This window comes from Varanus komodoensis, unplaced genomic scaffold, assembly GCF_004798865.1.
Source record: "Varanus komodoensis strain SLA01 unplaced genomic scaffold, ASM479886v1 scaffold78, whole genome shotgun sequence".
NCBI lineage: Eukaryota > Metazoa > Chordata > Lepidosauria > Squamata > Varanidae > Varanus > Varanus komodoensis.
In genome coordinates this window covers 1,322,982-1,336,104 of record NW_025336455.1, presented here as the reverse complement: position 1 = coordinate 1,336,104, position 13,123 = coordinate 1,322,982, and the positions used below count along the sequence as shown (strand labels likewise).

Genomic DNA, 13,123 nt, shown 5'->3' with positions numbered 1-13,123 from the left:
CAAATTAACTAAAATGGGTGCTTTCTAATTAAATTAGCACTCGATTGGAAGGGCCTGCGTTGGTGCACTCGGCTACAATTAGCACGGGGAGGAACGCTCGCTCTGGCATGAGCGATTTAACTGGGAGGTGAAATATGGAGAGGCCATTCATTACCTGTGGGCGGTCACCGAAGCAACGGGTGGCCTCGTCCTGGCACCTGTCATGGTCGAAGGGAGCCCACAGCAGAAGAGGCTCGGGCCCTCGAGCGCAGGGGGCAGGGAGCACGTGGGGTGCGGGGAGCTTCCCGTGGCAGGAGACGCGGCAAGCCCGGAGCCGATGGCACGGGATGCCCCGGGGGGCGTGGGGGCCCCGCAGCGGAAGAGCGATCCTGAGGCCCGGGCTGACGCACCGCACCGGTGCGCCTCGACCGGGTGCCCGCCAGGTGTGCGGGGCTACAGTCCCAGGCCAGCTGGAGGGGCGGGGGCTGCGGTTAGCACATCTGGAAGACACCTGGCGGGGGGAGGCTCAAGCATGGGTGGCAGGGAGGGCGCTGCCCGTGTGGCCAGACCCCGCGCTCCTGAGCGCACTCGGTCGGCTGCGGACGGCCACAGGGCACCGGGGCCTCGCTCCAAAGCCGCGTGCGCAGCTGCTTCCGGTGGCGAGAGAATCCGGCTCCTGTCGCCAGATTTTGCAGCCAGCGTTAACGGCCCAAATTTAACCAGTGTGCCAGCACGCTGGCTTCTGCCTCTAAGCTCAAACTCCCCATGAGCAGGCCAACTTCAGCAGGTGCAGGGGCGACATCTGTTTGCCTGCGTGACCTTATGGCCTGGAAGCTTACTTTTTTGCTTATTTCACACAGAAATCTGAAATTATCCCTGGAAGAACTCCTTCATGGACACATGTCCTTTCCACTGGCACCTGTACTTTTATCTTCGGACAGCACACCCAAGCTTTGAATTACGCCGACCTGATATGAATTATTCCTGGCACTTCAACTCTGTCCCCTGACCTGCAGTTTAACTGCTCTGCCTCTGGGGCAGAGACCAAGATCCACTGATATGGACAAGGGAAGGGAAGAAGAGGCTGGCGGAAGGGAAGGGGCTTGAAAGGAAGAGCCGAACCTTTTCCAAAGGGCCCTGCCACCCACTGAGTTTTCCCAAATGCCCCTTCAGCTGATGTGGTGTTGTGTGTGGCGGTGCAGGGGCAGAAACGGGCCCTCCGGGCGGTCTGGCATCCAGCGCCTGCATTTCTGACAAGTGGGCAGCCTCCTGCCAGATTTGCTTCTTCGGCAAAGCTCTCCTTGCCCCATCTGCTCACCCCACCCCACCCCACAATGCCCTGGGGGCAGGGGGAGCACAGCACAGCACACTGAAGAGCCCCAGGCCTGCCCCTCTGGCACCTCCAGTGGGAAAGGCCCCCGGCTACTGGGGGGCGAGGGAAGACCCCTCCCCTGCCCCAAACACTGGAGGATTCCTGCTGCTCCGCCAGAACACCGTGGGGTGAAGCAGGCAGCTGTCCCACGTCTCCGGGGGTCCTGCAGCCCCGCGGAGTTTCCCGAGCCAGGGCCACGGAACGGATCTCACGGCAGGGGCCCGAAGAAGAGGCGGCGAAGGGAACGGGAGAGGAAAGCCACAGCCTCGGGGGCCCGCACGGCTCTTCTGTGCCAAGGCAGGCCTTGCGCATGGCCTCAGCTTGCAACCGGCCGTCTCCCAGGGCTCAGGGCAGTAACCAGTCTCGGGGTGCTCTGCACACGTGGGGGGGAGAGGGAGGCGTGTTGGATAAAGGCGGTTTCTAAGGGTGAAACCTCAGCCGGGCGATCCGGAGGAAGTGTCGTCGGGAGGAACGCCCGTCCCAGGGGGGCGGGGGGGAGGCCCTCCTGGGCAGGGGGGGCCACTCCTTCCCTTCCCACGCATTTGCTCAGCTTGAAGAAATGAGGCGACCCGGGCCCCCACTCCTTCCCTCCCGTCGGCTTCTTTGCTCGAGTGTTTCCCGGAGCAGCGGCGTTTTCCTCCGTTAAACGCCGGGATTTCTGACATGATCCAGTCGCTGCGTGGGAGGCCAGGAAAGCCACGGTGCTGCGCGCGGCCACCCAGAAAACGTCCCCCAGCTTCCCAGCACTCCCCCTCCAGCACCCAGGGCACGGGCATGCTGGGGATCTGGGACTTTTTCCTTGCTCAACAAGCATGGGGCTGCACATTAAATTCAAAAGCACAGGTGCCAAGTGACGAGGCGACACAGGACAGGCGCCCAAGCCCTGGGCCGGCTCTTACCTGCTTCCTCCCCACTCTTCTCTCTCTCGGGCTTGTGGTCTTCCTCGCCAAGAGAGGTGGGGGGAGATTGCAGAGAGATAAAGGATGGCAGTTTCGTTAGCCGGCTGGTCTGCGAAGGGACCTTGGGGGTCCAGATGTCCCCGCCCTGCTCTGCTCCCGAAGGTCCCGGGGTTTCTTCTTTCGCCAGTTTCCTGCAAGACAGAAAGATAAAGGAGGCTACATATGGAGAGCTTTTAATGCTAGACAGAGATAACAGCTGGGCTCTGCAAAGGCCATTAGCATTAGCAGGTACAAGTTAAACCCAGAGAAGGAAGGAGCTGGGAGAGATCTATGGATTTCTCACCCTGGCAGCCAACGCAAGTCACGCAGGAACTCAACGAGGTGTGGAGCCCCCGCCCCGCCCTGGCAGATGAATGCAGTGCGGCTCTGCAGTGCTCCACCGTCCGTCTGGCTCGCCCTCTCTGGGGACCATCCACTGTTGTCCACGACCACAAGTGTCTGCCCAGTATGTGAGAAATCGGTGAGAGAAGGCATGGAGTGCCCACCGCCCAACCGGAGCGCGAGAACCCCTGGTCTGGAGTAGGACCATCCCTGCGAAGGAGCTGGAGCAAGAGAGCCGGAGGGGGGGCTGCCATTCTCGCCATCCCCAGGCATTCAAAGCAACTGGCCACCCTCAGGACCTGCAGTGATGCAGCTCCCCCTGGTGGCCTGACAGGGAAACCAGCCTAGTTCACCTTGCGAGTACTCGCAGGATTGGCTCAGCTCTCTAAGTGCTCGCGGCGTCAGGACCACTGCAAACATGCAGACCGTGCGGGAGCTACAAGGCCCTCCATAAAAGGCTTCTCAGTCCTGCCGGCTTTGCCACAACAACAAGGCTCTTCTGGGTGCCTGGCTCTGGGCTCCCAATTCAGCCGCTGCCGCCAGCCATGCAACGACTTCACTCCTATCTTGTCTTCTTCCGTTTCCTGAAGCTTCATGACCCTCGTCCTGCCACACCTGGCCAGGATCTGACCCTTGCTCGCTCCTGCCTTTGCCTGCACCTCTGCTCCTGCCACGCCTTGCTGGCATTCGAAGCTCGCCTTCGCTTCTTGCCCTACTACATCTTGCCATTTTCTTCTTCCATCTCCTCACCCTCAGTCCTGCTCTTGACACTGGATGCTTTTGTCCTGAAAGTGACAGCAATAAATGCTAGAACACAATGCAGCAGCAAAAATAAAAGAACACACTGCGGGCTTCCTTTGAGCAACCAGGGTGTTTTTCTATGAACCTTGTGGGCACAGTTCATGTTGTTGTTGTTAGTCGCTAAGTCGCATCCGACCCATCGCAACCCCGTGGACAACACTCCTCCAGGCCTTCCTGTCCTCCACCATCCCCCGGAGTCCACCTAAGCTCATGCCGACTGCCCCAGGGACTCCATCCAGCCATCTCATCCTCTGCCGCCCCCTTCTTCTTTTCCCGTCAATTGTTCCCAGCATCAGGCTCTTCTCCAGGGAGTCCTTCCTTCTCATTAGGTGGCCAAAGTATTTGAGTTTCATCTTCAGGATCTGGCCTTCTAAAGAGCAGTCGGGGTTGATCTCCTCTAGGACTGACCGGTTTGATCGCCTTGCAGTCCAAGGGACTTGCAGGAATCTCCGCCAGCACCACAACTCAAAGGCCTCAATTCTTCGGCGCTCAGCCTTCCTTGTGGTCCAACTGAACAATTCATAGAATCATAGACTCACAGGATAGCAGAGTTGGAAGGGGCCATGAAGGCCATCAAGTCCAACCTCCTGCTGTTGTAGGACACCACATTACACCATCCCACTCAGATGGTTGCCCAGTTTCCCCTTGAATATCTCCAGTGTGGGAGAGCCCCCCCACCTCTCCATGCAGCTGGTTCCACTGCCCCATTGTTCTGACCGTGAGGAAGTTTTTCCTGATGTCCAGCCTGAATCTGGGTTGTTGCAGCTCGAATTGATTATTCCATGTCCTCACTCTGGCATCAGCAAGAAGAGATCTGACCTTCCTCTTTATGAAGCAAGAAGCAAGATCATGGAAAACAAGGAGAGGCAACCCATCTCCATTGACTATGGAGTCCACCCATCTCAAACGGCCTTCCTCTTCTTCTCCAGCCTTCCACTTTCCCAGCATGATGGGCTTCTCCAGGGAGTCAGGCCTCCTCATGATGTGCCCAAAGGACAAAAGACTCAGTTTCAGCATTTTCGCTTCTGGGGAAAGCTCAAGCTTTGATCTAGGGCTCACTGGTTTGTCTTTCTGCCGGTACAGGTATTTGCAAAGCTCCCCTCCAGTACCACTTTTCGAATGCATCGATTTTCTTCTTGTCAACTTTCTTCACTGTGCAGCTTTCACATCCTTAAACAGTGATTGGGAATACAATAGTGTGGATGAACTTGGCCTTGGTCTCCAATGAAACAGCCTTACACTTAATTATCTTCTAGTTCCTTCGCTGCTGCCCTTCCAAGTCTCGGTCTTCATCTAATTTCTTAGTTCCAGTCTCGGTCTTTCCTACAACCACTGATTCCACTTGGTTTCCTACACTCGCATTCCGGCCACCTAAGATTATCTGCATGTTTTGTTTTGGGGCGCTTCCTCCTGAACATAAAAGCTTGCTCCTCCGTAAAAGTTTTCAAGTTCTTCTTCAACATCTGTTGTTAGAGTGTAGACCTGAGTGATGGTTTTTTGATAGGTTTTCCGTGAATTCTGAATGGTAGGAGTGCAGCAGGCTCCTACTGCCTATGGTTCATTTTGTCTTAGTATCAGAGCCACTCCCTTTCTTCTGAGCGTGTCACTTCCAGAGTAAAACTTGTTTGTCTGACTGGAAATGTCCCATTCCAATCCACGTTAGTTTGCGTAATGCAAAGTTCAGCCATTCCATTTCCTGCTTTACAATCCCCAGCTGGCCTTCATTCGTACCTCTCACGTTCCAAGTCCCAGCTGCATGTGTGGTGTCCTGTTGGACTCTCCTTCCGTCTCCGGCAAGTCAGCATTTGGGTTTTGACCTAGTTGTGGCATTAGTGAGCGCTTAATTTGAACTTGCCCTTTGCTCTTCCCCAGGAGCTTGCAGAGTGCCTTCTAGCCTGGGGGGACTCCTCTTTCAGCACCGTCTCTTGCTTCATTTTGGATCATTTCTTTGAAGGGTTTTCAGGTGAGACGGTTCCGAAGTGGTGCGCCGTGGCCGCCTTCTGCGCAGTGCCAACGGGCACCCGCTTGCGCATCGCTGCCTCTGCCTGGGAAAGCTCCTCCACGAGCATCGCCTGCAGCTCTCACTGCGGCCCTCTGCCAGGTTCTCTGCCCCCGTCGCCACGGGTGAGATGCGGCCCGTCTGCAGATGTGGCTGCTCCTTCTGCAGCAGGCGGGCGCACCTCAGTCTGGCGCCTCCGCTGTGGCCTCCCTGCCTGCTAGGAGACGTGTCCGGCCTCCTGGCAGCATTGCTCTCGGCTTCTCTGACACTCTCCTCCTCTCACCATAGTAGACTGTGCATATAAAAGGAGGGAAGTAATATATAGGCAAATTTTCCATTTTAACTTTGGATTGCCTCAAACTTTTAAGTTTGTTTAAAAAGCTAAAGGAAGAAAAAGTCGCATTGTACACATCTTTATTCATGCATTTCAGCTGGCGTGTTTACACAATACTTGCACTTTTGTAAGAGCTTTCCTAAGATAAAGCATATTTGAACATTATTCTTTTAGTATATGTATTTTTGTATGCAAGAAACAGGGTTGGAAGGAGAAATGGTCACCCAAAAGGCAGGCGAAAATGACAGGCTCACCTGACAATTGACCAGTTGGACAATTGAATTTTCTGGCTATGTTTACCGTGTTTTTAGCACCATTTCCCCTGCAGGTGAACCATCTTTAGGAAATGACAGAGCAACCCAGGAAGGCATTTCTGTCACTGCGTGGGGGCGCGGGGGGGCTTGAGCCACTCCCAGGAAATGTGGGCGTGAGCGCACACCATGGGGGGTGCCTGCTGGAGCATCACACGCGGGGCCCATGTCCGGCACTCTCCACCCCCGGAAGCACATCACTCCGTGGCCTCCTTGGGCCAGCCATTCCTCTCCAGCCATCCAAAGGTCTCCCTACCGGACGGACTGCTCAGGAGTCCAAAGGGCCAGGAGAAAGCATCCCGCACGTTCACAGAGGAAGCGTCCTCTTTGCTGCGCCCTCCTGCGCTGCTGGATGGAGCCCGGGGCTTAAAGGGCGTGCTGGGGCTTGGTGCCGGCTCCCGCTCAGCTTCCGGAGACCGCCCCTCCCTGGCTGCCCAGCTCCCTGACATTGGCTCTAGTCCTGACCCATCCCAAAGACGCCTGCGCCTCTGAGCAAATCCAGCTAATGCGATGTTTTATCATGTTTGACATCCCTGTCGGCAGCACTAATAAAGACAGAGGGCGCGTGCTATTTAAAAGCTCTCCTCGTCTCACTGCCCCATCCTCTCCCTGAAAGGGGACTGAAACGTCAGCACCACCAGACAGAGGCCGAGAGCCCCTCTCCTGCCCTGAAGGCTCCCCCCACCTCTCACATTCTTACCTAAAATGAGCAAGGAAGTATTTTGCACCTCATTGACACAGGGGATGTGAGCCGGGTGGCATTCCAAGTTTATTCTGTCACCCTGGATAACTCTGGAGAGCCCACAAGGGTATCTGCCACTCCAGGCGCGACCATACAAGGAAGGGCCAGGGGTCTGAGGAAGACTCCCAGGGCACCCATCTGGAGAGAGGCCGTGGGCACTGGGACGGTCCCACTCTGCCCCAGTCTCACCGTCTACACCGTCAAGGCCGGGCATCCCCTGCAGGAGGGACAGAGGGCTGATGAGTTCGGCCAGGGGAAAGCTGCCCCGGTCCCGCCCAGCCTCCGCATTCATTCCCGTGCGGCCCGCCTCGAGTCAAGCTGGCACAGGAGGAAGCCTCACTGCGTTCAGTGGGGATCTACACCCAAGCACGCACATGGACTTCCGCGGCCTGCACTCCCGGCACAGCTTGTGCAGCGGCATCCCACACCCCGTCTGACGGATCGGGGAGGCTGGAGGAGGCGCTGGTCCTCGCTCAGCCCTCCCGGGGCCTCCCGGGCTCAGCAGAGGCCAGTCCCGGCCACTGACTGGCGGCCGATGGTCACGAGAGCAGGGATCTCTGCGCCAACCCTTGCTCACCCACAGGGCCGGCCCCGGGCGTCCAGGCCCCGAAGGCCCCGGGCTCGCTGCTCAGAGGAAGCTTGCCCAAGGCCTCCTGTGACTGTGGCCCCAGGCTCCTCATGCAGAGCCCCCCACAGTCCCCACGCCAGCCACTCGGAGGGAAGCCTTCGCAGGCCAGGCACAGGCGGCCCTCTGCATCAGACGCGCCTCCGTGCCCAGCAATCCGCCCGCTCTGGTAGTGGCACCCTCCTCCTGCAGCCGATCTGAGGGAGACGACCCGGTCGAGGGAGGACGCCTCCCGGGGGGCACACGTGGACCCGAGGCCGGCGTGGACAAATGATGGGGAGCTTTCTGCCCAGAGCGCTGCAGACGGGCCTAGCACGGCCCACCCCTTCTATTCTGAGCCCTACATAAATAGACCTGCTCTGATCCGTGATGCCGAGGGGGTCACTTTCCCTGTGCCTGGGCAGGGGGCACAGGACAGAAGGCTGGCCCGGCCTGGCTTGGCCTTCCTCGAAGAGATTCGCCGCACGGAGGCACCGTCCGCAAGAGCCCGGCCTGGCAGCAGGTGGGATTGGCAGGGCTGCTGCACACCCAGGGGCTCAGCATCATGGGCCTCCGGCGCCACGTGCCTTCTGTTCTCTGGACTCGAGGCTGGAAGGCAAGACCTCCAATTCGCGTCCTGTGGATGCAGACCGGTTGCAGAATCCCAGGGTGAGGACAGGCCCCGTTCCGGAGCTGGGGGTGGGGTGGGGGAGAAGGCACAGCCGGGCATTTCTGATCAGGGGAAGCCTCTGCTCTGCTCTGAGGCATCACTTCACAAGGCTGGGGCGCATGGCTGGGCGGGGGGATGCCCAGGGAGGGAGGCAGCCTGCGGCATCCTGGCAAGGACGTGATCGACAGGCCCCAAGGGCACGTGGGACCAGGCCTCTGCGGGGCTGCTTTGTGCCGATTCCTGGCTGGGGCGGCTCCGGCCTGGCATGCAGCCTGAAAGGCGCCTCTGCTGGTGCCGCTGCCCAGCTCCTCCGGGCGGGGGGGTCGCTCCCAATCCCACCACGCTAGTCCCCTTCCCTGCCTAAGCACTTCAGCCCAGTTCTGATGGACCTGCCGGGCTCCAGGAAGAAAGCCCATTCCAGGCGTGGCCGGGGTTTCTCGGCACTCTGCTCTTCCCTTCCGAGCAGCCCATTCCTGGTTGCTGCCACCCGGCCCAGGTGGCCCTGCGGCTGCGGGGGGCGGGGGGGGGGGCACCAGTGCAGCACCGGCACAGGGCCAGCAGTGTCCGTGCCACACCACTTCAGGCGGACACCAGGGCCTCATGCAGGGAAGGGTCCTCCAGTAAATAAGCAGACCCCGCACACAGAAAGCTAGCATGTCAGGGAGAGGGCTGGGCAAGCGTTCTTCTCCCTGACACGCTGGCTTCCTGTGCAGAGCGACTGTCCTGTTTGTGTGCCCTGGAGAAGCGTTTCCGCACAGGTGCTCCTGCCCGTAATCGGCAGGGCGGTGGTACAGGTCAGACCAAGGCTGACGGCCTGGCTGGGAACGAGGCCCGAGCCCCTCGGCGACCACCCCCTCACTCTTGTGTGCAACGTATGGACTGGGAGGGGAGAAGCCGAGCATCCCTCCCTCGGCCCAGTGACGAAGCCGCACCCAACGCGCTCGCGGGGGAACAAGAATGGCCTCCGTTGCTCTCCCTGCCTCCTGACAAGGCAGCCGGCTCCCCGTCCTCTTCTTTAGGCGAACGTAAATGGTGTCAGCAGTTCTGAAGCTCACGATGTGACTCCTGAGACATGGATCCGTTCACGCCTGTCCTCTTGTGGCCCCTCAATTATACCACCCGAACTTCAAACTGGAGAGGGAGGTTGTGCGGAGCAGCACAGGGCAGACCGCAGGTGCACACTGCGAGCACTGTCTGGACCGGCGCTGAGCGCTCCCCCAGCCTGCCCCCGAAGTTCTGAGAAGCGTCCCCTTCGCATGACACGGGCCTGCCCCTCGCTGAGCGATGGCGCACGCTTCGCCCTGGCTGCTGGAACACCCCTCCACGTGGCCTTCCCGTGGGAACTGACGCCACATCCGGCCACGGACGGGACTCTCTGGACCAGGAAGGGTTGCGCGTTCGGGCCCTCAGCAATGCCCCCCGGCCACAGTCCCTCTGGACACGCCAAGTCACACGCATGCCCCCCCCCCCCCCCGGAATGCCTCCATCCCAGCAAATGCCCCCACACAACAGCCAGGGATAGAAAGCCCCCGAGGGAGGAGACCCCCTGCCCCCTCAGCGTCTGGCAGGATCCTGTGGCACTTAAGCTGCTTACCACAACATCTGGCCTGCCGGGGGGGCCCGCTTTGGTGTTGAGCATTCGTGCTGGAAGGAGCTCCCGGGGCCAGGCTGCCTGGCCGGATTCCTCCTCTGGGGATGATGCAGCTTGCACTGGGAGCCCTTTGGGCAGATTCCACGCTTGGCGAAGTCTGGGCACACGAGCGTGTGTTTCTTCTTGCACTAAAAGAAAACCAAGAGTGCCCACTGTGAGTTGGCTGGAAAATGAGCAAGAAACCTCCGAGAGACAAGCCTGGGCACCCGCGAACATGCTCCGGTAGGGCTTGGCCAGTACGGAGATATTTTCACAAGTACATTTCAGTCACTCTGTGAGTTCTGGTGTCTCTGCTTGAATCTAATCAAATTAACTACCCAAGTCTCCCGGACAGGATGGGATGCAATCACAGAACAGAAAACAATTTTGCATTCAGAGAATAATTGCCTAAATTAAGAGCAGCCTGACAGTATCTTCACTTTGAGGGCAGGTGAAATGACAGCCACTTGGTACCTTTTCCTTTTTTTAATGTTACTTTTTTGGCTTTTTTTCTCTTTTATGTATAAAAATAATAAAAGTGAATTACTATTTACTAGTAGTGAATTTCTATTTCCTTGATACCTGAGCTAAAGTTTTTTTTTTCTTTTGTAATAAACAAGTATTATTAAGTCAAAACTGTAGTTATAAAATTGATAGAAGTAATAATAATTACTGAGTTTTTGTGTAACTTCTTGCACTTAGTGCTTTATGTATTTTTTGGGTAAGGACGCTTGGTATCTTTTTCTTTTTCTTGTTACTTCTCCCTTTCTTCTCTTTCATTTATAGTAATAATAAAATAGAAAGCCATGAACATGCAGAGAGAGAGAGAGAGAGAAGTGTGTGAGCACACGCACGTGTGCAAGAGGGGAGAGAAACGGAAAGGCGCCAGAGAAAAGGGTCTATGTGGAATGATTATGAGATCCTGGGGGATACGCAGTGAGCCACAGAGTCAACGAACAAGGAGGCTGTGGCTGATGGGCACTGAAGTTCAAATACTGATTTGAGATAACCAGCTCCATGCTTGGAGCCAAGCACAAAGACGCAGAGGAATGAGACCCCACGACCCCAGGAGACGGGGAGCTCTCCCGTACGAGGCCTTCTGGATGCAGCAGGACAAGCAAGCTGTCTGCAAGGAGTCCAGCCCTGAGCAGGAGGCTGGCCGCAAAGGCCTCCTTGCCCCTTCCAACTCGACCGGTCTGCCAGTTTGCCCGCTGCGACCTGTGTGCCGCCCATCCATACCCGGGCAGCCATGCCACTGAATACTCATGTGGACTGCAGCTGCAGTTCGCGATGGCCTGCCTTCTTATTTTGCTTTTTTAAGGCTTGTATTTTAGTCCCTGACCTGGAGTGGCTGAACTGTTCCAGCCCGAAATAACTGCAGCCGAAGCCAATCCTCGCTTTACTGGGATGCTCCAAGAAATGTGGTCGAGAGGGTGCCGAGGGACCCCTGGCCCTCGTCTGGCTACAACAAATGCCCTGACGTTTTATTCTGCGTGTCCCCCGGCCCCCGCCGATTCATCTGCCGTCTGCTCAAGCCTCTGAAGTGGGAAGGCCGGGATCACTGGCCCGAGGCTCCGGAAGCCTTGGCCGCATTAGTTCGTGGAGGCGGACCCTCAGCAGCGTCCAGCCGAGGGGTCACTTGCTGTCAAGATGAAAGAGGCACCGCGAGTAAGACCTGGGCACCCCCCGTGGCAGGGGCTTGTCTCGGTTTTGGTGGCGTTTTCTTGGGAGCCTCAATTGCTTATTTATAGCATCTTACTGCTTATTTATAGAGCTATCAAAGCGCAAGGCATTTTATAGAGTGGTGAGCAAGAGGGCAGGTGCCGGCTCTCGAGGCGCTCCCCCTCGAAACCACGGCCGTTGTTACGCCCCCTCCCCAAGGGTCAATTCAGGGTCCTGGATCAGTTAAGCATGCCCTCTGGACCACCGCCCTAGCTTAACTTCTCCCCTCGCCCTGGAGGGGGGCTTCAGCCTAACTTAGACTGTGGGCAAAGCCCTGCTGGAGCTCTTGATTAATGCCCGGCATCCAGAGCCCTTGGATGTTTCGGAGAATGTCAAGACAGACTCCAGCAATCCTGGGGCAGAGGCGGCGCCCACCGAATGGCCGGTCCCACCGCCTCTGCACCGGGTTGCCACTCCAGCCAAGAAGCTGCGGCACAGGAAGGCGGCATTTTCAGAGAGCCGACGCATAAAAACTGGGGTACTGAATGCAAAGTGGTACCGAGAGCCAGTGTGGTGCAGTGGTTAAGAGCGTGGGACTGGGACTCGGACGATCTGGGTTCGAGTCCCCGCTCGCCCTTGGAGCCCACTGGGTGACTTTGGGCCAGTCGCAGACTCTCAGCCCAACCTACCTCACAGGGTTGTTGTTGTGGGAATAAGATGGAGGAGGAGAAAAATGTAAGCTGCCTCGAGCCCTTTGCAGGAAAAAGGCAGGATATAAATTGAAAAATAAATAACTAAATAAATAAGGGGGGAAGGTGGAGAAGGAGGGGCTGGTGGGGCTGCAAGGGGTCTGCAGAGCAGCAGTCTGAGGCTGCCCCAGCCCCAGCCCCCCACAGCACCTGGGCTGCACTCCATCTGCACTGCCTTCTGCAACCTCATTGAAAGCTGCCGCCTTGTGAGATCTGCCCATTGTGGCTGATGGGGTTCAGCTGCTCACAGGGAAGGGCAAGGATCTCCACAGAACAACGCTGTGACCTCCCCTTCACACACACAAGAGGCCTGTGCTGATCCCCGGCCCCTGACAGCTCCTCATCACTCCCAACGGGCTTCCACGCTTGTCACCAGACCAGCCTTCCTCAAGCTGCTGCCCTCGTGAGGCACTGGAATACAACTCCCAGCATCCCCCAGCCAGCACAGCCCCACACCGTGGCTCAGCGCGCTGGGGACAGCCCCACCGGCCGAGCCCAGAAGACCCGTTGCCCTCCAGAACGCCACCGCTCGCTTGCCCGTGCCTGATCCAGGGCGGATTCCTGCACTGCAGCAATATTAGCTTTCCCGCCACACTCGAAGGCCGACTGGGGGAACACCTGCACAGTGGGTGATTTGTACTACAAAGCCCATGACTCCTGCAAACTGGACATGCCACTGGGTGGGAGGTGTGGCCCAAATCATCTGGAGGACACCGGGCCCTGGAAACGCAGAAGGGAAGGCTCAGTCCTCGACGGCCACTGAGATGATGCCGGGCAGCCTTCTCCCCGTGTCCCGGGGCCTGCGGGCATCCCACGGCGGAGCTACACCACCCTGAAGCCGTGCGGGGTGTGGGGGGGGGGAGATGTTTTCCTCCCTCGCTCGGGACACTCGAACCTGAAGGGTCCTCCCATGAAGCTCGCTGGGGGCAACGGAGGAAGCCCCCCTGCACAGAGCCCCAAGGGGAGCCATGGAATGTGCTTCCGCGGGAC

General features: G+C 58.0%; 1 protein-coding gene across 1 annotated transcript in view; it reads right to left on the bottom strand.

The window, feature by feature from the left end:
- LOC123035272 (zinc finger CCCH domain-containing protein 3-like) overlaps positions 1–13,123 on the bottom strand; it is a 111,104-nt gene that overhangs the window by 19,611 nt on the left and 78,370 nt on the right. The window contains exons 7-8 of the mRNA XM_044453262.1: positions 9,687–9,871; positions 2,251–2,441 (exon numbers count right to left, since the gene is read on the bottom strand). Coding sequence (XP_044309197.1) covers positions 2,251–2,441; positions 9,687–9,871 — 376 coding nt within the window. The remainder of the gene's footprint in view (positions 1–2,250; positions 2,442–9,686; positions 9,872–13,123) is intronic.